The 25,796-nt window shown below is 38.0% G+C and overlaps 2 protein-coding genes across 5 annotated transcripts in view; both read left to right on the top strand.

Moving 5' to 3' along the window:
• The window catches only part of igfn1.1 (immunoglobulin like and fibronectin type III domain containing 1, tandem duplicate 1), a 29,672-nt gene extending 16,599 nt beyond the window's left edge, over nucleotides 1–13,073 (top strand). Inside the window, exons 7-26 of one of the 4 annotated variants that reach the window (XM_037787140.1) lie at nucleotides 69–102; nucleotides 268–451; nucleotides 607–720; nucleotides 810–978; nucleotides 1,223–1,495; nucleotides 1,683–2,315; nucleotides 2,840–2,944; nucleotides 4,437–4,595; nucleotides 5,727–5,851; nucleotides 6,020–6,161; nucleotides 6,368–6,661; nucleotides 6,826–7,122; nucleotides 7,988–8,167; nucleotides 8,293–8,421; nucleotides 8,508–8,816; nucleotides 9,422–9,507; nucleotides 9,609–9,801; nucleotides 9,896–10,192; nucleotides 11,038–11,364; nucleotides 11,996–13,073. In XM_037787140.1, coding sequence (XP_037643068.1) covers nucleotides 69–102; nucleotides 268–451; nucleotides 607–720; nucleotides 810–978; nucleotides 1,223–1,495; nucleotides 1,683–2,315; nucleotides 2,840–2,944; nucleotides 4,437–4,595; nucleotides 5,727–5,851; nucleotides 6,020–6,161; nucleotides 6,368–6,661; nucleotides 6,826–7,122; nucleotides 7,988–8,167; nucleotides 8,293–8,421; nucleotides 8,508–8,816; nucleotides 9,422–9,507; nucleotides 9,609–9,801; nucleotides 9,896–10,192; nucleotides 11,038–11,364; nucleotides 11,996–12,003 — 4,058 coding nt within the window. In that variant the 3' untranslated portion in view covers nucleotides 12,004–13,073. Of the gene's footprint in view, nucleotides 1–68; nucleotides 103–267; nucleotides 452–606; nucleotides 721–809; nucleotides 979–1,222; nucleotides 1,496–1,682; nucleotides 2,316–2,839; nucleotides 2,945–4,436; nucleotides 4,596–5,726; nucleotides 5,852–6,019; nucleotides 6,162–6,367; nucleotides 6,662–6,825; nucleotides 7,123–7,987; nucleotides 8,168–8,292; nucleotides 8,422–8,507; nucleotides 8,817–9,421; nucleotides 9,508–9,608; nucleotides 9,802–9,895; nucleotides 10,193–11,035; nucleotides 11,365–11,995 lie in introns of those variants that run through there. The other 3 variants (XM_037787148.1, XM_037787167.1, XM_037787158.1) reach the window with 3 other exon arrangements.
• Nucleotides 13,074–13,260: 187 nt separating this feature from the next.
• LOC119498358 (immunoglobulin-like and fibronectin type III domain-containing protein 1) lies at nucleotides 13,261–24,486 on the top strand. Its single transcript, XM_037787180.1, has 24 exons — nucleotides 13,261–13,676; nucleotides 15,777–15,850; nucleotides 16,039–16,161; nucleotides 16,257–16,393; nucleotides 16,513–16,612; nucleotides 16,710–16,751; nucleotides 16,835–16,877; nucleotides 16,976–17,159; nucleotides 17,298–17,411; nucleotides 17,563–17,725; nucleotides 17,862–18,134; nucleotides 18,255–18,818; nucleotides 18,914–19,038; nucleotides 19,132–19,273; nucleotides 19,416–19,709; nucleotides 19,832–20,128; nucleotides 20,795–20,974; nucleotides 21,093–21,221; nucleotides 21,309–21,617; nucleotides 21,711–21,796; nucleotides 21,953–22,145; nucleotides 22,381–22,677; nucleotides 23,596–23,922; nucleotides 24,009–24,486. The coding sequence occupies exons 2-24, from the start codon at nucleotides 15,799–15,801 to the stop codon at nucleotides 24,011–24,013; spliced, it is 4,179 nt and encodes a 1,392-aa protein (XP_037643108.1). The 5' UTR covers nucleotides 13,261–13,676; nucleotides 15,777–15,798; the 3' UTR covers nucleotides 24,014–24,486.
• Nucleotides 24,487–25,796: the final 1,310 nt, after the last annotated feature.

The raw sequence follows: 25,796 nt of genomic DNA, 5'->3' as shown, positions 1-25,796 counted from the left end.
GGGACCTGCTCTTTTAGAATACTATTGTATAAGACAAAGGACTGATGTTTTTCATTATGGCTCCCCAGATGTTGCGGACATCAAAAAAAAGCTTAAAAAACGGTGAGTGAAATATAGTAAATATAGCTGTTTGTCTCCTAAAATACACTGTAATAGTATTTTCTTTATGATGGTGAATAGTTTTCCATCTATGACAGTATGAGAGTAATTATTTCCATTAAAAACACGTTGGTGTGTTGGGCTTAATGAAAATTTCTCTCTCTACAGTAATCCTGATGGAACACGTGAGGAAAAGCCGATGGAGTCCGAGGAAAAGGTCTGGGAAATTCTCCTTAGTGCAGAAAAAAAAGATTACGAGCGCATCTGTGCTGATTACGGTATCACAGACTTCCGTCGCATGCTGAAGAAACTCACTGAAATGAAGAAAGAGAGAGAGGAGGAGATTGCAGAGGTATTTAGCCTTTTGATTCTCCTTTAATTCTATCATAATCATGTCAAACCAAACATCCGTTTATGCCACTTGTTGTTTAAGCAGCATTTTTCTTACACTGTATGAGCAGAGCCATTTAAAAATGTTGATAGTTTTGTTTTTTATTTCTGCTGTAGTTTGTTACACACATCAGTACACTGAAACATATTGAAGTCAATGATGACGACTGTGCAACATTTGAGCTGGACATGGACCTCAAGGACCCTACCAGCAAACTTTTCCTGTACAAGGTAAGGAACGTTAACTACCAACTTCAGTAATATCTTACTGCATTTTATTATCTATTATCAATATGGTAACATGCCCATCAATTCTGCAGAATGGCGTCATGGTTCCATTCACCCAAGAAGAAAGCGATTCGAAGAAGCATAATTTAAAACAAGTTGGCAAGAAATATATATTCACAATTAAAAATCTAGGTAAAGAAGATGCTGGACTCTACTCAGTGGATGTTGGGGGCGTCAATGTATTCTCCACTGATTTTAAAGGTATGTCTTCAATCATGTGATTACAGTTAGAATAGGTTTAAGTAAATTCAGTTCAAGGATTACTGAAATATTGATGCGGTCTACAGATATTTTATAACTGTAATTAAATTAACCCAATGACACCACCAGTAACCCTGTACAGAATAAGTAGTTTATGAAATGGATGGGATAGATTGATGAAATTAAAAATAGTTTCTCTAACTGCTTCTTTTTTTCCATTTTGTATCTTTCCGTAACCCTGCAGTGCCTGAATGTGATTTTGCTGTCAAAATACAAGAGGTTAAGGCAGAAGAACGACAAGACGCCCTCTTTCAATGTGTCTTGACTGCACCTATGAATGAGCTCAGATGGTTGGGTAAAAACACTCCGCTGACAAATGATGAGAAACATGAAATCACTGTTTCTGAAGATAAGCTCATCCACAAGTTGCTGGTGCGGGACTGTTTGCCTTTGGACGCCGGTATCTATGTTGCTGTAGCAGGAATAAAATCCTGCAATGCCTGGCTTGTAGTTGACGGTAAGAAATTATTCTCCTCCTACTTTTTTATCCTTGGGGATTCTCTTCATGCAGTACAAATTCCAGTAGCATGCATACATATGGAACACCTTCAAGATACTTTTCCCTGACACCAAATCATTGTTAAATCCTGAATTTAATATTCAGCTAAAAACTATAAATGCATTTGCCATGTTATCTTTTATAGTTGACAAGGATCCCGCCAACAAGGGCAAGAAGGCAACTCGCAAAACTACTATGGCTGGAGGTGGAAATGATGAAGATCTGCTGAAAATAGCTAAGGAACAGCAGGAAAAATATCAGAAAGAATTGGAAGAAAAACTGGAAATGGCCAAGAAAGCTCAAGCAGAGAGAGAAGTAGCAGAAGCAGCTGCCCGAGTAGAGGCTGAAGCAGCTAAAAAGACAGCGGCTGAAGAAAAAGCTGCAGCCTTAGCTGCAGCTAAGGCTGCTGCAAAGGCAAAGAAGGAAGCGGCCGCGAAGGATAGAGCTGCCGATGAAGCTGCCGATGCAGCTGCAAGGAAAAATAAGAAAAAACAAGCTGGTGCTGCCGATGGTAGCGGAGGCACTGGTGGTGCTGGTGGTGTTGGTGATGCAGGTGGTGAAGATGGAGGAGTAGATGGAACTGGAGCTGGAGCTAAAGGCAGAGCTGGGGGTGGAGCCGGAGGTGGTGAAGGTGAAGATGATTCATTTGGAGATTCTGATGGAGGAGAAGGAGTGGGAGAAGGAGATGGAGGAGAGGGAGGAGAGGGAGGAGAAGGAGGTGGAAAAGGAGGGAGACGCAAAAAACGAGATGGTCCACTTGTTCCAGATACAGTGATAGGTAAGAATATAACTCATACTGCAATTTACTTTGAGAGACTTGACAAAAAAATTACTTCCAAAATGTGGCCGTTATTCTCTTCTATGCTAATCAAAATGCAATTTCAACATCTTTATAGAGAAGCTTCTGTCATTATTAATGTTGAGGTATTTGTATTTTGTTGTTGTTGTTGATGTTTTTATAGTATGTTGATATTGTCTCTGTATTTCCTTGTCTGCATTTTACAATTCTCTTGATGTTTATTATGTTAACCTCTTTTCAATTAACTTTCCGATTCATTGCAAGTCCATTAATCTTTAATTCATATGTTTTTAAAAAATCGTTAATCAACAATACTTTCATGAAGAACCTTAGAATACAATTTTTCAAAAAAGGAACTGATGATGATCATGCTCAGATCATGCACAATGAATACCAGTGTGTACAGTATATCACATTTATGCTAGTCAGAGTTTGATGGTAAATGGTCATATTTAGATATGTGTGACATTCTCAATGAAGTTGCTACTTATCATCATTAATAGGAGATAATAGTGATGAGGAAACCACAGATCAACAAGGTGGAAAATCTGGGAAAAAAGGAAAACGTCCCAAAAAGACAAATGTGGAGGTTGAAGAAGCTGTTGTTGGTAAGAGTTGTCAAAGGTTGCATGCTGCAGACAATTTACTGACAATTAAAGTCATTTGGGAATGAAAATGACTTTGACATTGCAGCTGTAGGAAATTCTAAACATTTCCTAACTTTGATGCAGCTGCTTTAACAATAAATGTATATAACACTGACCAAATTAAACCGCTGATGCTTTACAAAGCTCAACGCTGCTCCGCTTTTCCAATTGTACAATTAAGCTCCACAAGGCCAGGATGAATTTCAAAACAAAGTTCAGAAAGGTCTTGTCAAGCCTCAGTGGTAGAATTTACTTTATCTAGGATGTGAAAGATTGTAGCATGGGTTCAGAGTTATGTTAATCAATTCTTTAAAAGCCTTGTAGTTCTAGAGCCTACATCAAAAAATGCAGTACAGTTAGTTACTGTATTATGTGTCCCAGGAAACATAATTGCTCACATGGTTTTCAGTCCAAAACCAATTGAAAATCCTGGGCTTTAGGTATAAAGCTTATTAACTATCTGCTAAATTTAGCAATCATTAATTTATCAATAATTTAGCCAACATTGATTAATGAAACAGAAAGTTATATGTCTCTATCTTTATGTGTGTGCGTGTGTTTTTGTGCCTCTTCTGAGAAACAGACATTAGTATATCATGTATGTGCTATGCTAAATTCTGCTTCCTTCTTCATCTAATTCTTTACTTAAATGAATATAGAAATGTTCTATATTTATGTTTTGTGTGTATTATGTGTGCTTTCATGTTTGTAGACATGTTTGTCTTTTTGTTGTTATAAATCGCTTGTTCAATTCATGTTGTGTTAAAGGATGGAAAATGGAAAAGGTGACTTGACTACAGCTGTATTCAAGTTGAGAACATAAAAGGTGCCTCTTCATAACAGATTTTTAGGTTTGTAACATATTTGATAGAACAGAAACACTAACTTTTACACAATTAATCATATCATAGACTATCGTCCATTTAGTTGAATACTAATAAAATTAAGTATCAGCACTTTTGTCACTGGTATTAATCCTTGTAGTAAAATATTTTATTCATGATACCATGTATGAATGCAACAAGTGACACTTAATAGCAAAACAGTCTTAACTGCAAAAATAATAACAATCCACAAGGCCCTTAGGTTAAAGGCAGGTTTGACGATGTTATCCAGTATACACTATTTGTTATATTGGTTGAAATGGTCTTTATACCCCGACAGCGATCCATTACTTATGACCCTATCTTTAATTAAGTCACTTCACAATAGCACCATTATGGGACCCATCTTGAATATCATCTTTTCCACCACCCTCTTCTTCTGTATTGGAGTTAATGTTTGCTTTTTTTGTTGTTGCTGCTGATTTTGTTTTCATGCTCCATGTTGATATTTGAATTGTTACTGTTTTCATTAATGTTATTTGTAAAGCATATCCAACAGCAAATGAGAAACATTGGGTTGATGGTAATTACGATGATATCCCCTAAAACTGAAAAACCAAAAAACACAGAAGCGAGTGGTGCCAGTGGTGGTAATGGCACTGGGCCAGCAGCAGGCTGTGATGAAGTTGCTGAAAACGGTGAGGGTGCAGACGGCGGCGAGCCAGCAGCAGCTGGCAAGCGTTCAGGTCGTGCACGGCAAGGCCCATTGATCGTGGAGACAGTTAGTGGTAAGATTACTGGCTCTGCATTAACTGCTGCATGGGAAGCACTGTCACTGAATAAAGTCATTTGATGAGCAGATGACTTTCCCAGTGGTTTGAGGGTTAACAGAAAGTGTGTGGCCACTGAGCAGAATGCTATATTTGATCTCTAACTGGTTAAATGGCCTTTTAGAAGGATCACAGTTCAGTAAGAGTGGATTTGACATTGAGAGTGCCTTTAAGAAATGCTCATCAAATGTCATGCAAATTTGCACATTTATTTCTATGACCTACAGGTTTCTATCTATATCAGCAGGCAATATTTATGCATCCACATCCATCTCTTATATATTGTTTTCAGACTGTGTGTTTGTGTGTGTGTGTGTGTGTGTATGTGCGTGAGTATTGTTTAAATGCACCTGTGCTCTGTGTTAACGAACTTGCTTGCCTTTTTAAATGTTAATTCAGGATGAGTCGGTGCATTGAGGTTAATTATTTATATGAGCAAACACATCATGTTCTTCAACAACTGCAACACTTGTGTGTAGACACGCTCTTGCATAACTTGAAGATGGAAGACAACCCAAGCTCACTTTGGAGGATGACCATGCTCTGAAATCAATTCCTGCACATTGAAGATTGTATTCAGATCAACCATACAAAATGCTCATCTCTTCCACTGACCAAGGAAATGTCCGTCTTAAGTGGGATCTTTCATATTTTGAGAGTGCATATTTCTTGAACAGAGGCAAATGAAAGCCTCGGTGATTATATTCTTATGAGTTTCAACTCCGCAATCTTTCAAGTTGAAGAAGGACATTCCCAAACAAGACTACAAGCTACACACTAACCACCAAGACATCTTCATCAAGTTTCAAATAAATGCCTTGGATTACATCAAGTCGTCGCTTCAAGTATATTTTCTGACATCGCATCTGCATTTTATGATGTATTTTATAATCAAATGCCATTATAAAAGACATGATAAACAAGAATGCAGAAAGAAAATGTGTGAAGCTTGACTGTGAGGTAAGTGTGTACACATCCATACATGGATGCATTGCAAAAACTTTAAACAACTAGACAACAAAATGTATGCAGAAGAGGTCAGCTGTTGGCCGTGTGCATTCACTAACTTACTGGTTAATAAATCCTCAGATCCAGGAGTTCATTTTCATGCTGGGCTTTCTGACTGCAAAGCCATTGTTGGAGAAGCAGCAGAGCTGGAGTGTAAAGTGAGCAGTGAAGACTGTGTGGGAATCTGGTACAAAGATGGAGAAGAGGTAAGCCCAGGGTCTAAATGTGGTCTAAATGTGTAGCTTATAGGCTTTGGTGTTATTGCAGCAATGTGGCCAAATAGGAATTATCATGTATTCATATATACGTGAGAGCTTCAGATGAGACTTGATTCACATATGTTGTGTTGCAGTAATATCTTAGTTTTTTTCCAGATTACTTCATCTGACGGTATAACCATTACGAAAGACGGAACTTTCCACAGGCTGAAAATTCACAAAGTCACAGAGGATTTCGCTGGAAAATATAAATTTGAAGCAGATGGACGGAAGACAGAGTCCATGATTGTTGTTGAAGGTAAAAAAATGTATTTCCTTACAGAAATTACTCATTTGCATTAAGGGGTTGCATCACTCATTAGAGAGTGCCCGCAGGTCGTGGTCGTGATGAGCATGGATTTTTAAGAATGCTGCAGATTACTCTAAAGTTTGTCTTAAGTACATAACTAGAAAGCATAAGACGACTTTAAATATATGTCTGTATTGTTTTACCAATCATTGTAGATCCGCCAAGATTTTGTGCTGAGGAACTGGAAGCTTTTAAAAAACCTGTAATAGTGAAAAAAGGACACAAAGCTACCTTCAAACTACCTTATGTCGGACGGGATCCAATAAAAATCCAGTGGTACCTTGACGGTGAAGAGCTTTCGGATGAATCAAACATTAAGTTGGAACACACGGAAGGTTCCACCCGTCTGCTTCTAAGCAAGCTGCAGCGCAAGGACAGTGGTGAAGTCAAGATAAAACTCAAAAATGAGTTTGGCAGTATTGAGGCCTACAGCCAGCTTGTTGTAACGGGTATGTATACAAACATTATTTTACAGTATTTTGTATGCACTTATACAGTAAGTGGCCTACAAATGACCTGTCTAACTTGTAAAAGCCTGTGCAGTTTCTGTCACGCTTTATGTAACTTGTTCAGCATAGGTTAATATTCTATATGCTACTTTGTTTTCTGGCAGATAAACCCACTCCTCCAATGGGACCTCTGGAGATTGTTGAAGCCACCGCCTCTGCAATTGATTTCAAGTGGAGGCCCCCAAAGGACAGCGGTGGCTGCAAGATAGACAACTACATCCTCGAACGACAACAAGTTGGCCGCAACACCTGGAAGAAGGTGGGGCCAATTGGTCCGGAGGCCACATACAGGGACACTGATGTAGACCACGGCAGGAGGTACTGCTTTCGCATCAGAGTGGAGACTGAAATGGGCACCAGTGAGCTGATGGAAACAGAGGACATTCAAGCCGGAACAAAAGGTAAACTCAGACCAACATTATGAAACTGTGTTATCTTAAAAATACCACTTTTTAGTAACGGCCAGTCACACCACACACAATTTCAGAGCAAAATCAATTTCAATCGCAACGATTGGCAGATTCACTTGCAGGAGCGAGGAAAATACGCACAAATCAGTTCAGTTTTGGTGAGCCCACAAATTTGCACCGTTGACCAACAACAAATCGTCTTGATAGTGTCGACCTTTGAAAGTAACGGAGAACTGGAGAATCCAAAAGGGAGGAGGCTATTGTAGCTTTTCAGTTGTTTTACCTCATCCAGTTTAGAGTATATACTGCTCCACAAAAGAGGCATGATTTTCAAACAGTTATGAGACAGAAGTCAATGCTACAAACACATCTCTTTAATAAACTATGTGAACTTAATATCCTGTTAGCTACTCTCTATTAACTGTTTATTGAATAAAATGATGCACAATCCTCAGAACGAAATCCCAGGGGGAAGTAAATGCCACAATATAGAGAAAATCGAAAGAAGCTATTGTGACCGTATAGCGCTAGCACATTCACGGCTTGCTAGCATGTTAGCCTTTATCTCACCAGCAACTGTAGTTCACCAGCTAGCAAAGTGAGTAGTCATCACCAAGCCTCTACCATCACCATTCATGAAATCACACAGATGAATTTTGCTGTGCCACTTTCACTTGTGACCAGGTCTAGACTGAAGAGTCTAGACCTGGTGCAATCTCAATAAAATGTATTATTATTATTCAGAACAAACCTTTGCTATTCCAACATCACAGTCAATTATCCCACAGTACACAAACAATTCTACATTTTTGACTAAGAAATGATTTACAGATCCCAATCTTTTGTGTGTATACAGCATACCCTGCTGCTCCATCAGCACCAAAGGTTGTAAGTGCCTTCAAGAACTGCATCACACTCTCTTGGACTCCTCCATCTGACACTGGAGGAACCAATATTCTGGGATACAACATCGAGAAACGCAAGAAGGGCAGCAACCTGTGGGGGCAAGTCAATCCACCTGATGAGATGATCAAAGGTTACTGATTATTCATACATTATTTCTGGGTGATCACACTATGACAATCTGTTACAACACAAAAGTGAATGTCTTATGATCTATTGCTGTAATTCCTATGTTATGTATGTATTTTTCCTATACAGGTAAGGAATATGGAGTTAAAGATGTGGTCGAGGGCATGCAATATGAATTCCGTGTGTCAGCAATCAACAACTCTGGAGCGGGTGAATCCAGCACACCATCTGAGTTCGTGTTTGCCAGAGATCCTAAAAGTAGGTGGACATTTAGAACCATTATCACAGTCATTATTTCATCAACACTTCAAACTGCAGCACTGAATATGAATCATGTGTTACAGAGCCTCCTGGTAAAGTCATAGACTTTAAAGTGACAGATTCCACCTACACAACCCTGTGCCTGGCTTGGACCAAACCCAAGGACATTGAGAAGGTTGAGGATGAAGCCAAAGGATATTTTATTGAGATCAGGCCCGCGGAAAACACAGAATGGGATCGCTGCAATCCAAATGCAATAACCATGAATACCTATACAGTGAAAGGCTTGAAGTCAATGGGCATGTACTGGGTGAGAGCCATTGCTACTAATGATGGAGGAGAGGGAAAACCACAGGAGCTGGATAATTACATCCTCGCTACGCCCCCTCCTGGTGAGAAAATCCCTTCAAAGTTACTTATGTTAAACTGTTACATAAAATATTGTGATAACAGGGACTCCACTTCATAGTTAAAGACCAAATAGTTGCACAATCATTGATTTTAACTAACTGAACTTACTGAAATCTGAATTCTTAAACTGCTCTAAATCAATTATGTAGATGTGGGGAAAATCCAGACTTTAGTTAACCTAAAGAGATTAATAGATCCATGCACAAACCCAACTAAGAGTTACCTGGATAAGGATGAAGCCTGGTTTGAACAATCAAGACAAACGTCATGATGACCTGGGTTTCTGTCTACTTTCATCAATAATCAATTCAGTTGGTTGGTGTCAATTTGGTTTAATTATGGAGGTATAATGGAGGTTATATGGAGGTTTAATTTGGATCAGTAATAAATCCTATTCCATGTCAAGTTAATAACACAGATGGATGCAGCATATTGTGCTATAACATAAAAGATAACCAATATTTGCGTAGTTTTGCAGTGGAATCGTGTGATTTTTTTCTGTTTCCCATTATCCTTAGAAAAGTAATTGTCAACATCAAAATAAATGACAATTAATGACCAACTTTTCACCCTGCTGTCCACCCAGTGAGGCCACGATTCACAGATGCCAAAATCAAGAGTTTCATGGTTGTGAGAGCAGGAAATTCTGCACGATTCAACATTAACTTTGAGGTAATTTAGGAAGTAATTAAGATTACTTATATCCATGAAAATGAACATATAGTGATCTCATTTTGTCTTCTGACAAAAATATATTTTCACATTCTTTGTAGGCCTCTCCTTGGCCTGAGGTCGTCTGGCTGAAAGATGGCTCGCCACTGCCTAAAAAGGTAACCATCAGCAATGCAGAGGGAACATCCCAGCTTCTGATTCCTTCCGCTGAGCGCGGAGATACTGGAATCTACAATATCATTGTCAAGAACTTTGTTGGCCAAGAATCATACAGCATTGAAATTAGAGTCACTGGTAAGTTTTGTAAAAAACTGTACCTTCTTACTGTATAAATGATTTCCTCCTATTCCATATACTGTAACTAAAGTACAAACTTTTGTATCTCCAGATGAGCCGAAGCCACCAGGTCCAGTGGACACTGACGAAAATGTGCCCGGCACAGTGACCGTTTCGTGGACCCCATCTCCAGATGAGAAACGTGACGACAGGCTGCACTACATGGTGACTAAGCGTGATTCAAGTAAAAGAACGTGGATGACCGTTGCAGATCACATCTTCAACAATAAATTCACAGCCTGCAACATAATGCCGGGCCGAGAATACCAGTTCAGAGTCTATGCAAAGAATGACATGGGCTCCTCCAAACCGTCTGAATCACCGAAGTGGCTGATTTCATGCAAAAAAGGTATGAAAATGCTTCACTACCCGGTTTGTCTAGAAAAAGACCAGTTTCTGTATTTGAAGAAACATTGCATTTTTCACCAAGACATAGGCTTCAGCAGATATAGTACTTATACATTAAGCATATCTTGCCTCTACAAAGCACTAACGCTACAAGCAAAATTGAATTGTCTGTGTACTGTCTTTCGTTTGCATCTTTCATATACAAAGACTAAAATGCCAAATTTACTATCAAATTTGAAAAGATTGATGCTATTATATATGTATATGTACTGTGCCAGTGTATAGCTTTTATGACTTTATTGTTTAGCAATGTTTACATTGAAGCCCACAAAAACAACTAGTTAAAAGTTTTTTTTTACATTTTGGGGCCAATACAACCATTTAAGCCTCAGTCTAAAGATCAACCATTGTTTGGGCCTAAAGATTTCTTTTCTCAGTATGTCAAGAGTTAAGAACAATAGTCTGTCAACATTCAGGCAATTAATCCAGCCGATATGATGGCTTTTGACTTGATTTGATCTGATCATCACACCAAATTAGGTATCTTTGAGATGTCTTTTTTATGGTTATCCATCCATATCTATAGAATTTAAATTCCAAACTATTTGGCCGTTGCATTCTCTATTAGCACAGACACAGAAACAGGAATTGAACATTATTTCTATGTTGTTTTGCTGCATCATCATGACGAACTCCACTATAGAAATAGGGCCAGAATGTACTGTACCTGTACATTTCCAATCATACTGTACCTCTAGAATCAGACTCAGGTCAATGTTGAAACATGTTCACCTGTTAGATTATTACAATTCTAACTTGATGCAATGCATATCTACTTTCTTCCAGAAAAGTTCACTGTGACCGTGCCTGCAACAAAGCCCTGTGATCTACAGTGTCCTCCCAAATTCCTTGTCCCATTGAAATTGCACACTGCTCCTAATGGGTATGAATGCTACATGAGCTGTGCCATAAAAGGGGATCCAACACCTCATGTGACATGGCTCCGCAACAATATCAGTCTGAATACCAACACTAACTACTTCATCTCCAACACCTGTGGAGTCTGTTCTCTGCTCATATTGACGGTTGGACCTAAAGACTGCGGGGAGTACAAGATTGTTGTAGAAAACGCTATCGGGAGGGCAGAGTGCTCCACTAAACTGACAGTCAGAGGTAAATCTTTATCAGAGTGCAACTGTATTTTAGCCCATTTGTGCCCAAAGACTATATTTAGTATGATAAGGAGAAATGCCACAACATTTGTTCTGATTGGTCAAAAGTCTTGAAATTTGGGTGTGTTTTAGTATCTAACATTACAACTCGATTTTTTTAAAAACAAGGAAAAATGCTAACATTGTGTTTATTAAATGTTTTCCATATGAAACATTTTTCACCTCATATCTTTGATATTCAACTTATTATGAGTTCATAGACACCAAATACTTGATTGTGCTCCTTGTAGTTTATGAGATACAGCCATTTTCTTATCATACTATAGTTAGTATTTGGACACATGGGACTACTGTTTTTTCCTAAAATATAATGGAGTCCCATGTGCCCAAATACTAAATATAGTATGATAAGAAAAACTCACTCACTCCAAACGGTTGACAATTTTGAAAATTTCTTCACATTTGTACTTAGGCAAGCCCAGAGAACATTTCCACTAAAGGAAATTAAAATTTTCAGTTGCGTGCACAAATGGGTTAAAGATGCTGTCACTAGGTTCTGCATGGATATGCATCTTATACAGTGGTGATCTTTGAAATCTAAAACTAATAATTGCCTTTGTCTTTTTTTCCAGAATTCTGAACACACTGAAGATGGTAGAATTGCTCTAAAACGCTTACAGAAACCAAGTTGTTGGTAATTCACATACTGCATCTTTAGAGTTTAAGCAAACCCTGTAAAACGTAGAATGAATGATTATCTAATATTGCCTGTGATTAGTTAGCTAAACTCACAATAAAGTCTTAGGCATAGAAATTTTGATGAAATAAAAGCCACAAACATGTTTTGTTTGTTTCGATTTAAATTGTGCAATCTCAATAAAATTGAAGCTTGAAATACGAGTGTACAATCTGGCATATTTTAAATGTGGTAATATGCATGTCAAACAGCAGAAGTACAGGACACTATGTTGCAGTTATTTACTGATTTTAAAAGTGTCATTTTAAGGTGTTTGTCTAAAGCTTATAGAACTATCTGCTTGAGCCTTTAAATTATTTTTTAGATGTATAGTGAATGTTTGGTTCCAATTACTTTTCCATAATTGTGGATTTACAGTCTTCCCCTAAACTGAAACTGAGATGACAAAAAATATGGACATGACAAATGCGTATGATACTGACAATAATAGTCTGTTATACATATAAAACAATGTGTGGGGTTTAGTGTAAATAAATATTTCATACTGCTATTGTGACGTGGAATTTTGAATCTGACCTGCATGTCACTTTGAAAAACAGTTAACACTTAAAAGAAAATGCATTTTTATGTAAAAATGTTTTTTAAATTTGTTTACAAAAAAGTATATGTATGATGATAGACTTGAGCATATATTGTGGCCATGGGTCAGACCTTGGCCACAGCAAATACCAGTTGTTCACCCCTATAAAGGTTTATGTGAATAATTTATGCCCAGTCTTCTAATATTACCTCTCAGAGCACATTTTGTGTCAGGGCAGACATAAGTCCAAGTTTAGCACTGAAGAAGAGAGGGTCAACAGTTGCACCCTGTGCTAAAACATGTTTGACCAGTGCATCATGACACCTCTCAGTTTCAAAGTGAAGTGTTTATTACAATGTTAAAATATATGCTACTGTGTATTTCTGTTCTATTTCAGTCTAACAAGACATTAAACAATAAGTGTGGCTCATTAGTATTAGAATATGGTTTCTGCTTTTTTTGCTTTTTGTCTGATATGTCCGCAGAATACAGTGTCAATAAGTTAATAAAACATTCATGCAAATTGTCATTTTTTTTGCATTAGACTTTCGGCATGAAATTATGGTTCATTAATTTTAAATACAAACTAATGCAAATAGATAGAACAATCTGAATTGAATTAACACTTACCCCTCGTTAAATGTTGGGATGAAGATCAGGCAGTCTACATGTACAATTAAGCTAATGGAGAGGCAGCTCAGCCCATGGCCCTTCTATGTCACTTCTCATGAGACTTCCGTTTTTAATAAGAGCAGCAAAAAGCACCCTGCTGCTGAAATTCCAGTTTTGAGGGAGGGATTAGGAGCTTCACTCCTGCATTTCCTCTGGTGCCCCCCTTTTCAAGAACCTATAGCACTTTAGGGCCAAAGTGCATGTCAGTAAACCTATCCCCAGGAGCCACAGTGAAAAAGCAGAGGGCTCTGAGTGTCTCTGAAAGACTTTATTGCCTCTCAAAACGAAGAGCCCACACAAGAATCAGCTGGAACCTGGCCAGCAACAGACAGCAGAGAACAGCAGTTCACTTGAAAAAGATATAGTAAGTACATTTACCAAATACTGGGAAAAGTCCTAATATGGTTGGATATTTCATCAAAATCTTTATTCTGTAAGCCAATTAGTGTAAATGTGTGTATGTTGTGCTAATGAAACTAGTTTGCGTATTACTGTATATTAACCCTTTGTATCAATGTTAATGAGATCCCCTTAATTAGCCTAAGTCAGATTTCTTATTGAATGCGGACAGCAGTTTAAATGATTTCTCTAAAGTTTAACCAATATGATGAGCTCTAATAATATTGTTTATGATACATGTCTTTTAGGCAAGCAGAATTGTCTGAGCTTGATGGGAAATAATACAAACAGAAAAATGTTAAATAAAAGATCATGATCACACTAATGATGGTGTAGGTGCAAGAGATCAGCAAAACTATAGAAACATATAAACTTGTTTGTTTATTCCAACTAAAGTCGATCCTACACTTTCCTTCAGAAACAATTTAAGGGTTACAGTATGTTGCCAAGCTTTAATGTGATATTATATTTAGTATATTATCAAAAAAAAAAGACAAAGTAAAAGTATATGCTCACCTCTCCTATTAATTGCATTTCTGAGATTTAGGACAGAGACCTGACAGGTTATTCATAAATCAGTTCTTACCCTTGGCAAAGCTATTTTCTCTCTCGGACAAATATAGATTAACAGCAGTGCCTCAAGTGTGAGAAACTGCTAAATATGCAGACACTTCATTAACTGACAGAACTCGGCAGAATTTATTTTAATTAGATTTAATACTAATAGTTTAAGTGACTATAAAATGTAATCCAAGAAAAAAATGCTCCTGTCATTTGACTAATGAGATCATACAAATGAAGGAAGATTAGCAGAAGAATGGTGAAGACAGAGTGCTAACATTAGTTCATACTTAACAAGAAAAAATATGTTTACATCACATATATAAAGAAGTGATATTTAGACATCTGGTATTTTATCTAATTTAGATTATTGCTTTCAAATAAAATCTTTATTAAAAAAAATACTTTAAGTATAAATACATGCTTTTCTGAATGAAATATTTTGTTATTCTTATAAATTATGCTTTATTTTAAGATGTCATAGATCACTATAACAACCCTTTCAGTCTTTGAGATTAAATATTGTGTAATATAATAATAATCAAATTACTAATTACTGTCGTAATTACTAATACACTGTTTTGACAATTAGGAATTGATTAAAGTGATTAAGGTGAGATAGTTTCAGAGCAACGTTGATTTAATGACATAACTATTTTTAAAAAAAAAAGTGAAAAGAGGTTATTTCTTAACCACCCAAATTTATGCCTGTGGTGGTCCCTTTTCTATTTTATCTTTTTATCATAAGATAATTCAGGGCTAAGAAGAAAGCAAAACCTAAATACAAAGATGGTTATGACTAATGTTCCATTTGCAGTCGGCCACTTGCGGCCCCTCCAGAGTAATGATGGATGTTTTATGAGGTATGTGACCTACTGTCTTCAAAATTAGGCCAGCCACTTGCAAGAATCTACAAAGGGAATGTTAAGTATTTTGTGATCCCAGGAATCCTTTCATTTATAGCACAGATAGAGTTACTAACTAAGGTATCCTCACACCATTTGCAATATATAGATCTTACTTTCATGGTTTAACACTGACATCCCACAATGCAGCACATGCCACAATATTACCCAGTCCAATTTTTGTAATTGGAGGGAGGAATGAATTGTGTCCGGTTACATCTTAACTGTCTCTCAAAGGATAGGCTTTACTTAAAAATGTGTTGTGTTGTAAAAGCATACTGCCTCAAGCCACTAGTTAGAACAATGATAAGTGATACCCATTACAGATTCAGACCATCTGGGAGAGATTAACTGCATGTCAGACAGATGGGGATTCTCATGGTTACTAACAGTGGTCAAATAATGCTAACAGCTCCAAACGGCATTGATATTCTAGGATATGTTGGGCTTTGACATGAGGAAAACAACCTTATTATACAATTCAAACAACCATCAAAGTGAAGACCAATTAAAATGGTATATAGGCAAACTTAACAGCGTTGCCTTGTTAAGTATTAACAGTTGAAAAAGTGCATTGTAATGTTTTTTTGCATTGACAGAGAAGCTGTTGCCTAAATCAAGATGTTTAAAATACGTAAAGCAAAGGATGAGGAGCCAACTGCTCCAGGGCAGGGTAAGTAACTAGAATTTGAACACCCGCCTTCAACTGCAAATTACTGACACACATGAAATATGTGATGAAAGCTAAATGCAAACAGTACAGCCTTTTCTGAGATGATATGAACTTAAATCAAAGCTGTCAAACATTGCCAAATTCTTCATAAATTTGTCAATAATGCAATTAATCTCTTTTAATGACAGTGAAAATTAAAATAAAGTCAAAGGTGCCTGGAGTTATGATCACCCAGTGTGTGGAAGAACTACCTGAAGGAATGACCACCCCAGATTTCACTCGGAAACCCATTGCTCTAACTATTCAAGAAGGTAATGTGAAATGCAACCTCTAAACAAATGCACAACCTAATTTTTATTTTCTAAGATAATTACATAATGGTACATTGGTGTTGCCATTTCTGTAGGAAAAACGGTTATCTTCAGATCAGTCATTACTGGCAACCCAACACCGACTGTGACCTGGGAGAGAAACAATGGGGCAATTGATGAAGAAAGGTGCCAAATGATCCATGATAAAAGTTCTGGTGAATACCAACTACAGGTGAGATCACTGACAATGTGTCATAAGGATTGCTTATTCAAATAACTTAAAATCTAAAGATGACTGGTGGATCAATACATACATCGGAATGATCAGTCTTGCACTGCATTGATTGATAGATGCCTGGTGTAACGGTGGATCAAGCTGACACCTACAAGTGTTTCGCCAGAAATGAATATGGAAAAGCGGTTGTAACTGCTTCGCTTCATGTTATTGAGGGTCAGTAACTTACTTTTTATTCCACTATAAATTAAATCAAAACTAAATTAAGATAAATTACATCTGTCTCACTTCACTCCATTTTCTTCCATTTCAGTTGGCTTTAAAAAGAGCAGAGCCATGCAAGAATCAAGAACAGGTACACAGCAAACATTTAATCTATAATAACGCAACGTCATTCATCAAATGAAAGTTGTAAACATGCTATTGGTTTTGTTGTAGCTATCCGAGAGATACCCGAGGACTTCAAAAAGGCCTTAAATAAGTAAGTAGTATATTTACGAATGGGCAAAAGCACATGACTGTGCCATGTATGATTATTACCTAATAGTACATACTAATATTCTTTTTTTTATTTTGTAGGGTCGAGTTTGAGGCAAAAGAAGAGAAAAAGCCAGAAATCGATGAAAAGTTTTGGGAACTGTTGATGAGTGCAGACAAGAAAGATTATGAGGCCATCTGTGCTAAGTATGGTGTCACTGATTTTCGGCGGATGCTGAATAAACTAAGTGAGAAGAAGATTGAAAGGCAACAAGAGCAAGAAAAGGTATGTTTCAGCTTCATCTAAATGTAAATATAAAGCACCTACACAACCTAACATATAGAAGAATATGAATGGATGCCACACTGTAGTACAAGTACAAACTCTAAAACCTTGTTCCCCCCCCGATTCTAATTACTACAGGTTGTTGAAAGGCTATGCAACCTAAAGCCTATTGCAATGAAGGATGATGGAGATGCAGAGTTTGAACTTGAAATGTCCCTTAAAGACCCTACCAGCAAAATCTTCATATTCAAGGTGAGATGTTTTATTTTAAGTGTTTACTTTTTTCTAAATGTTGAAATAAATGAAACAAAAGCACTGATATTCATATTACATACAGTATTCTGCAACAGACAAATTCACAGGCACGCTACATATTGCTTTATGACTGCTTATGTTTAAACAGGATGGAGTTATGATTCCTTTTGATATGGACACAGAGGTCAAACATGGACTGAAGCAAGTAGGAAAGAAGTTTATTTTTAGCATCAATGGTGTTGACCCAGATGATGCAGGATTATACCAAGTGGAGGTTGATGGGGTTAAGATCTTCTCGACTGACTTCAAACGTAAGATGATGCACCTTACTGTAACGTGTACGCAATGCCATACAACAGTCGAAAAGAGCTACGAGTGTTAAATGAGTTGTTCTGAGACAGGAAATTCAAAATACCATGTTATGCTAACCATTTGTGCTTTGTCTAGTTCCACCTGTGGACTTCTTGGTCAAGATTCAAGATGTGAAACCAGAGGAAAGAGAGGACGCTGTGTTTGAGTGTGTCATCTCGCAACCCATGAAAAAGATAAACTGGATGGGAAAGAATATCCCACTAGAGCAAGGGGATAAATATGACATCATTGTGTCGGAGGACATGCTGATTCACACATTGGTGGTGAAGGACTGCATGCCATTGGACAAAGGAATTTATGCGGCTGTGACTGGGCATGTATCCTGCAGTGCCTGGCTTATAGTGGAAGGTACGATTTATATAATTTAAATTGTATCTTTTCAAACTGTTCAACATTAGTTTATCAGATATTGAAATTGTCCCATAAACCATTAAAAAATGTCCTGGTACTGTTTATTTTCTTTATCAGCTGACAATGATCCAAACTCGCATGGAAAGAAGAAAGCCCGCAAAACAACCAGAGCAGGTGGTGGTGGAGACGACCTTTTGAAGATTGCTGAGGAGCAAAATGCTAAGGTACAGAAAGAGAGAGGGGAGTTGATGGCAAAGGCAAAGGCAGAGGCAGAAGCTGCAGCTGCAGCAGCCGCCGCGGCTGCAGCTGAGAAAGCGGCAGCCAAAGCCGAAGCCGAAGCTAAGGCTAAAGCAGAAAGAGAAGCCAAAGCTAAGGCTAAAGCTGAAGCTAAAGCTAAAGCTAAAGCCGAAGCTAAAGCCAAGCCAAAGGCAAAGACAGAGAAAAAGACAAAGGCAAAGGTGAAGACAGAGGCAAAGGCAGAAGCAACCGATGATGTGGAGGAAGAGGATGAAGAAGAAGAGGAAGAAGAGGAGGAAGAGGATGAAGAGGATGTACAGCAGGAAGAAAAAAAGGAGGAGGGAGAGGCTCCTGCTGAAGTTGCTGATGATGAAGAAGGAGAGCATGTTCAAGAGAAAAGAAAGAGAGTGAGAGAAGGCCCACTTGTCCCTGAAACAGTCATTGGTATGCATTAGAACATAGTAATTAAATTCCAAGTACTGCTCTGTTGTTCATATAATCCTGTTCCCAATTCACAATGAAGTTGTATTTCCATTTAGACCCAGGAGTATACTTCACCGGCGGACTGTCAGATGTAACCGCAATTATTGGTACTGATGCAGAACTGGTCTGCAAGCTGAGCAGTGAGGACTGTGACGGAGTCTGGTACAAAGATGGGAAAGAGGTGAGGAAGAGTTGATAGACGTATAGCTTTCATATTTAACCTTCTGAGATATAAGTGTGTTTACATGTGTGTGTGTGTGTGCGTGCATTTCAGATAACAGCTACAGACGATATCTGTATTGTTAAAGATGGGACTTATCGCAAACTAATTATCAAAAACTGCAAAGAAGATGATACTGGAAAGTACCGCTGTGAAGCTGACGGGCGTAAAACCGAGGCTGCACTTAGTGTTGAAGGTATTGTAATTAGAATCAATTTGAGGTACTCCAACTAAAGCAAAACAAAAACAGCAGCCACTGTGAAAATGCTTAAAACAATATTATTTTCAGCTCAGCAATAAAAGTCTCAGTTTGAAAAGATGTGTGTTTTTTCTGCTAGATCCTCCAAGGATAAACCCTGATGACCTCGCTGAGTTCAGAAAACCTGTCATAATCAAAACTGGGAAAGACGCAGTCTTCAAGCTGCCCTTCCTTGGCCGGGAACCCATGAAGATACAGTGGTACAATGAGGGCGAAGAGCTGCTGGAGGACACCCATATCAAAATCGAGAAGTCTTCCACACACAGCCGCCTGCTGCTTACCAAGTGCAAACGCAAAATCTCAGGAGAAATTAAGATAAAGATTAAAAATGAATGTGGAACAATTGAGGCCATCACACAGCTTGTTATATTAGGTAAGGTTTGTACAGGTTTGCATGTTGAGAACTGCATGTTATTCATTTGTACGAATGACATATACATAATATAAGACGTGGAAATGAGTGTGTTTGTTCTCTATTCTTTTGTGTTACTACAGACAAACCAACACCACCCCTTGGCCCTGTGGATATCATTGAAAGTTCGTCAACTTGCATTGACTTCAAATGGAGGATTCCCAAAGACAATGGAGGTTCCCCTATCACGGACTACATCATGGAGCGCCAGCAAATTGGCCGAAACAGCCGGAAGAAATTAGGCAAGATTGGCCCAGAGCCTAAGTACAGGGACACTGATGTGGATCATGGCAGAAAGTACTGCTACCATATCAGGGCGGAAACTGATCAAGGCATCAGTGAAAAGATGGAGACCGATGATATTCAGGCAGGGACAAAGGGTAAGCCTTTTTTTACAAGCGCACTTACATGTATTAACAGTGTCTCAAATCTCAAATAGAGTGATACAGGAATGAGTCCTAAAACCTGGGTTGTGAAAATGAGTTAGCATTTCAGCACTTCCGGTTCCCTCGTCTGTAAGTCAATGGATTTTTTAAATGGGTTTTTAGTTTGATGTCTGAAATAAGGTATGTGGTTAATACAAGTTTTAAGGATTTTAATGTTTTGTTCTATGACATAAAATGCATCAATAAATATCCCACTCGTGAATTTTGAAACCTTTATGCATCTTAAAAAAGGCAGTTGCTAACAAGTGGTTAAATCAGACTACTAAACGCCATCACGGGGTGTAGTTAATTTATAACCTAACGTTAGCTTTTTACTTCTAGCGACTGCATTCACACTTCAAAAATCATAAAAGTGGTGTTCATTTGTGAAGGATATCTTGCTGAACAAAATTTGTAAGTATCATAAACGTGTGTTTGCCACAGAGCTTATTTTCTGCAATAATCCAAAACCCAACGAAAAAATCCCATTGGCTTTTTGTCGAGGTAACCAGGGCGATGCTAACTTCCTGGTTGGCCAACAAAATGTGTCTTCCCTGGAGCACTCTATACTAGAACCAGTTAAAAAGTGACAGTTTTTTTTCCATTTCATCACTCTTTCAGCATACCCTGGTGCTCCTTCTAAACCAACAATTGTTAGTGCTTTCAAAGACTGTATCAATCTTGCTTGGTCTGCACCCACTAATACTGGAGGAACGAACATTTTGGGATACAACGTGGAGAAACGCAAGAATGGCAGTAATCTGTGGGGCCTTGTCAACCCACCCGAAGAGCTCATCAGAGGTACAGTGTTGTTAACAGTTTGAATACAGATGTGGCATTGTCAAGTACAAATGTGCAAAAGTAAAGAATTATATTCTACATTTTATAGTCTTAACTATACTTTTTGACACGCTAACAGAGAAAAAGTATGCAGTGAAGGATGTTGTTGAAGGCCTCGAATATGAGTTCCGTGTATCAGCTATCAACATTTCTGGTGCTGGAGAGCCAAGTACGCCTTCTGAATTTGTGTTTGCAAGAGATCCAAAGAGTGAGTAACAAGCCGATAAATGCTATATTGTTAGTATCTTAGTGCTTAATTGCTCAAATATCAATGCTTAAATATTTACACTTCCAGAACCCCCTGGTAAAGTTATTGACCTGAAGGTGACAGAATCCACATACTCTACCTTATCGCTGAGTTGGACCAAACCCACAGAGGAGGAAGGGGTCCAAGATGAGGCCAAAGGATACTTTGTGGAGCTCAGACCAGCAGAAGACCCAGAATGGGGTCGCTGTAACTCCAATGCTATCATTATGACCTCCTATACTATCATGGGTCTGAAGTCTATGGCCATGTACTGGGTAAGAGTTGTAGCCACCAATGAAGGCGGAGACGGTGAGCCTCAAGAGTTGAACAACTACATCATCGCAATGCCTCCTCCAGGTGAGTCAGTGGAAATTGTGAACTGTCTGCAGTCAGAATTTGATACATTTCATCTTCATTTAATCACTTAAACTCTTCCCCACATTGTCACAGTGAGACCTCAGTTCACTGACAAAAAAATGAAGACCTTTATAGTGATGAAAGCTGGGAACTCCGCTCGAATCAACTTCAACTTTCAGGTGCAGTATAATATTCATACAAAACCATCCAGGCATAAAAACACCAAGTCGCTCTGTTCAATGTCCTATTTAAAGTGGCAGATTGGACACTTTTCTGCTGCTCTACACAAAAAGTATAAACCCACATATTAGCCCTGTATCTCCTGTTGTCGGCAGGCTTCTCCAATGCCAGCTATCAAATGGCTCAAGGACGGCCTCCCTGTCGGCAAGCATGTGAGAGTGATCAACACGGACACGTCATCACAGTTAATGATCCCCTCATCAGAGCGCCATGACACTGGGATCTACACAATCATTCTCAAGAACCTTGTTGGTCAGGAGACTTCTAGTGTTGAGATAAGAATCACAGGTACGGTGAAAAAAAAGAACTTGCACATGTGCGCATAAGAGAGAAAATACAGCTCTACTCAAGAAATGTAACAGCCAACTCACTGATGGTTTGAACTATAAACCAGCACAGAAATCACAATTACCAACATAAGCCACCATGTTCTGAACAGACCCATTACATTACAAACACTAACAAAAGTGTGTGAAGATATTAAAGATAAAGATATTAGTAATCCTTTGCCACCTGTTTCCAGATGAGCCCAAGCCTCCAGGCCCCGTGGAGCTGGAGGAGAATGTGTCGGGAACAGTGACGGTCTCCTGGACGGCCTCTCCGGATGAGAAGAAAGACGACAGGCTGCACTACATGATCACCAAGCGTGATTCTGTGAAGCGTACTTGGCAAACCGTTGCAGACCACCTCTTCAATAACAAGTACACCATCATCAATATCATGCCGGGAAGGCAGTATAAGTTCCGGATCTACACCAGGAATGACATGGGGCTTTCCAAACCCTCTGAGTCTGCGACCTGGGAAGTGAAGAAAAGAAAAGGCAGGTTTAACAAAAGTGATGCAAATATGTGTACAGAGCTGAAACAATTAGTTTGTTATTCAATTAGTTGATCAACTGAAAATTAAGTGGCAACAATTTTGATAACTGATTAATCGTTTCAGACATTCAAAAAGCAAAAATGCCAAAAGTTTGCTGGTATAGCTTCTCAAATGTGAGGATTTGCTGTTTTTCTATATCATTTCAGATTAAATGTGTTTGGGTTTTGGACTGTCAGTCTGACAAAACAAGACATGTAAAGATGTCACCCTGGGCTCTCACAACTTGATGGATATTTTCCCCTACTTTGTTCAGTTTTCATAGAATAAATATTTAATTGATTAACTGCAAAAATAATTAACAGAGTAATCGGCAATGAAAATAATTGTTAGCTGCAGTCCTATTGCGTTTTTTCTTGTCTTATAATAGTGAATGATATTTCTTTGGGGTTTTAGACAGTTGGTCCGCCAATCAAGAATTGAAAACACATCACAGCCCTAAATGTGTTATGTGTAGAAATCTATTAGGAAACAAGTGATTAGATGTATGTAATAGGAGCATAACAGGAGTGACCAATTAAAAAAAAATAAATCATAAAAATCCCTCCCTTCCGAAAGGCAATTAAAGAATATCAACCCGACCACTGTTAAGTGTCACCGTAATTTATTTTTTGTGCATATGGGTAGAGCATACTGTACAGCAAAGTTGGTTATCTTTGCTAATGAATGTTTTGTATGCCTAATGCACATGAAATATACTATGAAAGACAGAGCATTATATTGCTACATGCTCCGCTATAGACACTGAAGGAAGATAAATTAATCAAAAAAACAGACGACTAAAGAGAATATAGCAATGGAAAGTGTATCCATCATTATGTATTACACCCTGTTAACTTTTCTTTCTCTTGTATCCTTCCAGAAATATTTTCTTTGAACCTTCCTGAATCTAAAAACTGCAGCTTTGAGGCGCCTCCCTCGTTCTCTGTTCCGCTAAAAATGCACAACAGTCCAGAGAGCTACGAGTGCTACATGAGTTGTGCAGTGACAGGAAACCCCAAACCCTATGTTACCTGGTATAGAAATAGCATCAGCCTCAACACCAACACTAACTACTACATCACTAACACATGCGGCGTCTGCTCCATGGTGATACTCAAAGTTGGGCCCAAGGACTGCGGGGATTACACAGTCATTGCAGAAAACCCTCTGGGCAGAGAGGAGTGTTCCACTAAACTTGTTGTTAAAGGTAAAATATTCACATGTATTAGTTCAATCTTAGATTTGACTCCTCTGGCGATATGTTTGAACAATTCTCTACTCTTCCTCCTTCAGATTAGGACGACGCAGTGGGCCTGAACTCCTGAAGATGCCATGTTCCATTTCAAATGAAAGGAACATAAAGGATTTGCCAATTTTGAAACCTGTTTTTTTTTTGTGAATTACTATATTCATGTGTTTCAATAAACTGTAAAGAAAGAAAGTAAGAAAGAAAGCAAGACAGAAATGTTTGTTGTATTTGAGTGCAAATTTTACTCAATTCATCTACTGGATGCAAAGAGCACTTTGACAAGAGACATCCAAGATTCAGTAGTAATTATATGCTAATCTTGGACTCAAACATGTTTATTCATTGACCTCTTTTTCCTCTGCTGTTTTCTGAATAAGACAGAAAGTCTGCTGGATTCTACGACCTCATAGAAAATTGACGATATGACAATATAGCTATAGCTGAGTATGTTTAAGTGTTTGTATGTTTTGTGTCTGAATTATTAATTATACCAAAAATGTAAATAAATCCTTCCTGTTCAACAGTGAACGGTCTTACTTGCCTATATTTAACCTAATTTTAAACTTGAGCTTGTCACTTGATGTATACCAAGGCTAAGAGTCTACAGACACTCTAGCGACTCTGTGAGGCTATACTTAGGCACTGCAGTGCTTTGAGCTAAATGCTAATGCCATGATGCTAACAAGCAAAGTGACAATGGTCCTCACTCACCAATATCTTCATAAGTTTGCTCTTAAATTTGTTCTTGACAAAGATCCTAAGAAAAGTCTACATCAGATTCATGATGAGCTCTTAAACCACAGGATTGTTCGCAACTGTGTTCTTATAATTATGAATCCCATTGTCCTTATAAATTGAAAGTAGTGCCAGTTGATCCTATTAGCATAAAGTAGGTAAACGCCCCGTCAATCCCCATAAAATGATATGAGACTGCAGGGCCATGCAGAGACAGAAATTGAAAAGAAAAGTTAAGAGAATTAATTCAAGAATGCCCAAAAGACAAAAAAATCTGAATTAGGACCAAGCATGAGCACCGGACTCCAAACGTGAAATAAATTTCAATAGTTCTGAAGTACAAATGTACAAGTATTATTTCTTCAGGAAGTTAATGACCAATGAGATTTCATATTTAATAGCATCAGTAGGGGATAAAAAATAACAGAAAAAGATAAACAAGATTCATAGGATGCTATTACTCATTCATTGTTCAAATGTTAGTATAGTGTTTGTTTATTTTAAAAGACCATTAGTTAGACCATAACTTAAGGAAAAAAATATTTTAAAATATCTTAAATTATAAAAGATATTATTGCAATTTAAATCCTATATTATACAGCTGTAGAATTGAAGAAAATGCAATAACGAATTATTTTGCACAAACATGCCAGCATTCAAACTCTTCCCCACATTGAGGTGAATGAGGCCCAATGTTCATGTGCAGATGTTAAGAAAGGTTGACCATAGCAGTTTAGTGTGTTAACACAAAGTAAAGCTGAGGCTGAGGGGAAATGCCATTAGACTGGTGGTCATAAAGAATTGCACATCACATACAAATTAAAATGTTGACCTAATGATGGCGTTGGATGAAATGTTATAGTCCGTACCAGATTTCATGCAATCCAGCCAATAGTTACCAAGACCATTCACTCATAATCATAGATGTTAACCTCCAAGTGGCATTACAGGAAAGGACAGGGGATCTACAAAGTGATGAGGATTTATCATCTGGGCATCATGAATGTTTTTAGCAAAATGTCATGGCAATAAATCGAATAGTTGCCAAGAAATTACACTAGAAAACAAAAATGTCAACATCTGAAAAGTTGTTGAGA

The sequence above is a fragment of the Sebastes umbrosus genome, chromosome 1 (genome assembly GCF_015220745.1).
Source record: "Sebastes umbrosus isolate fSebUmb1 chromosome 1, fSebUmb1.pri, whole genome shotgun sequence".
NCBI lineage: Eukaryota > Metazoa > Chordata > Actinopteri > Perciformes > Sebastidae > Sebastes > Sebastes umbrosus.
This window is presented reverse-complemented; position numbering and strand designations above follow the sequence as displayed.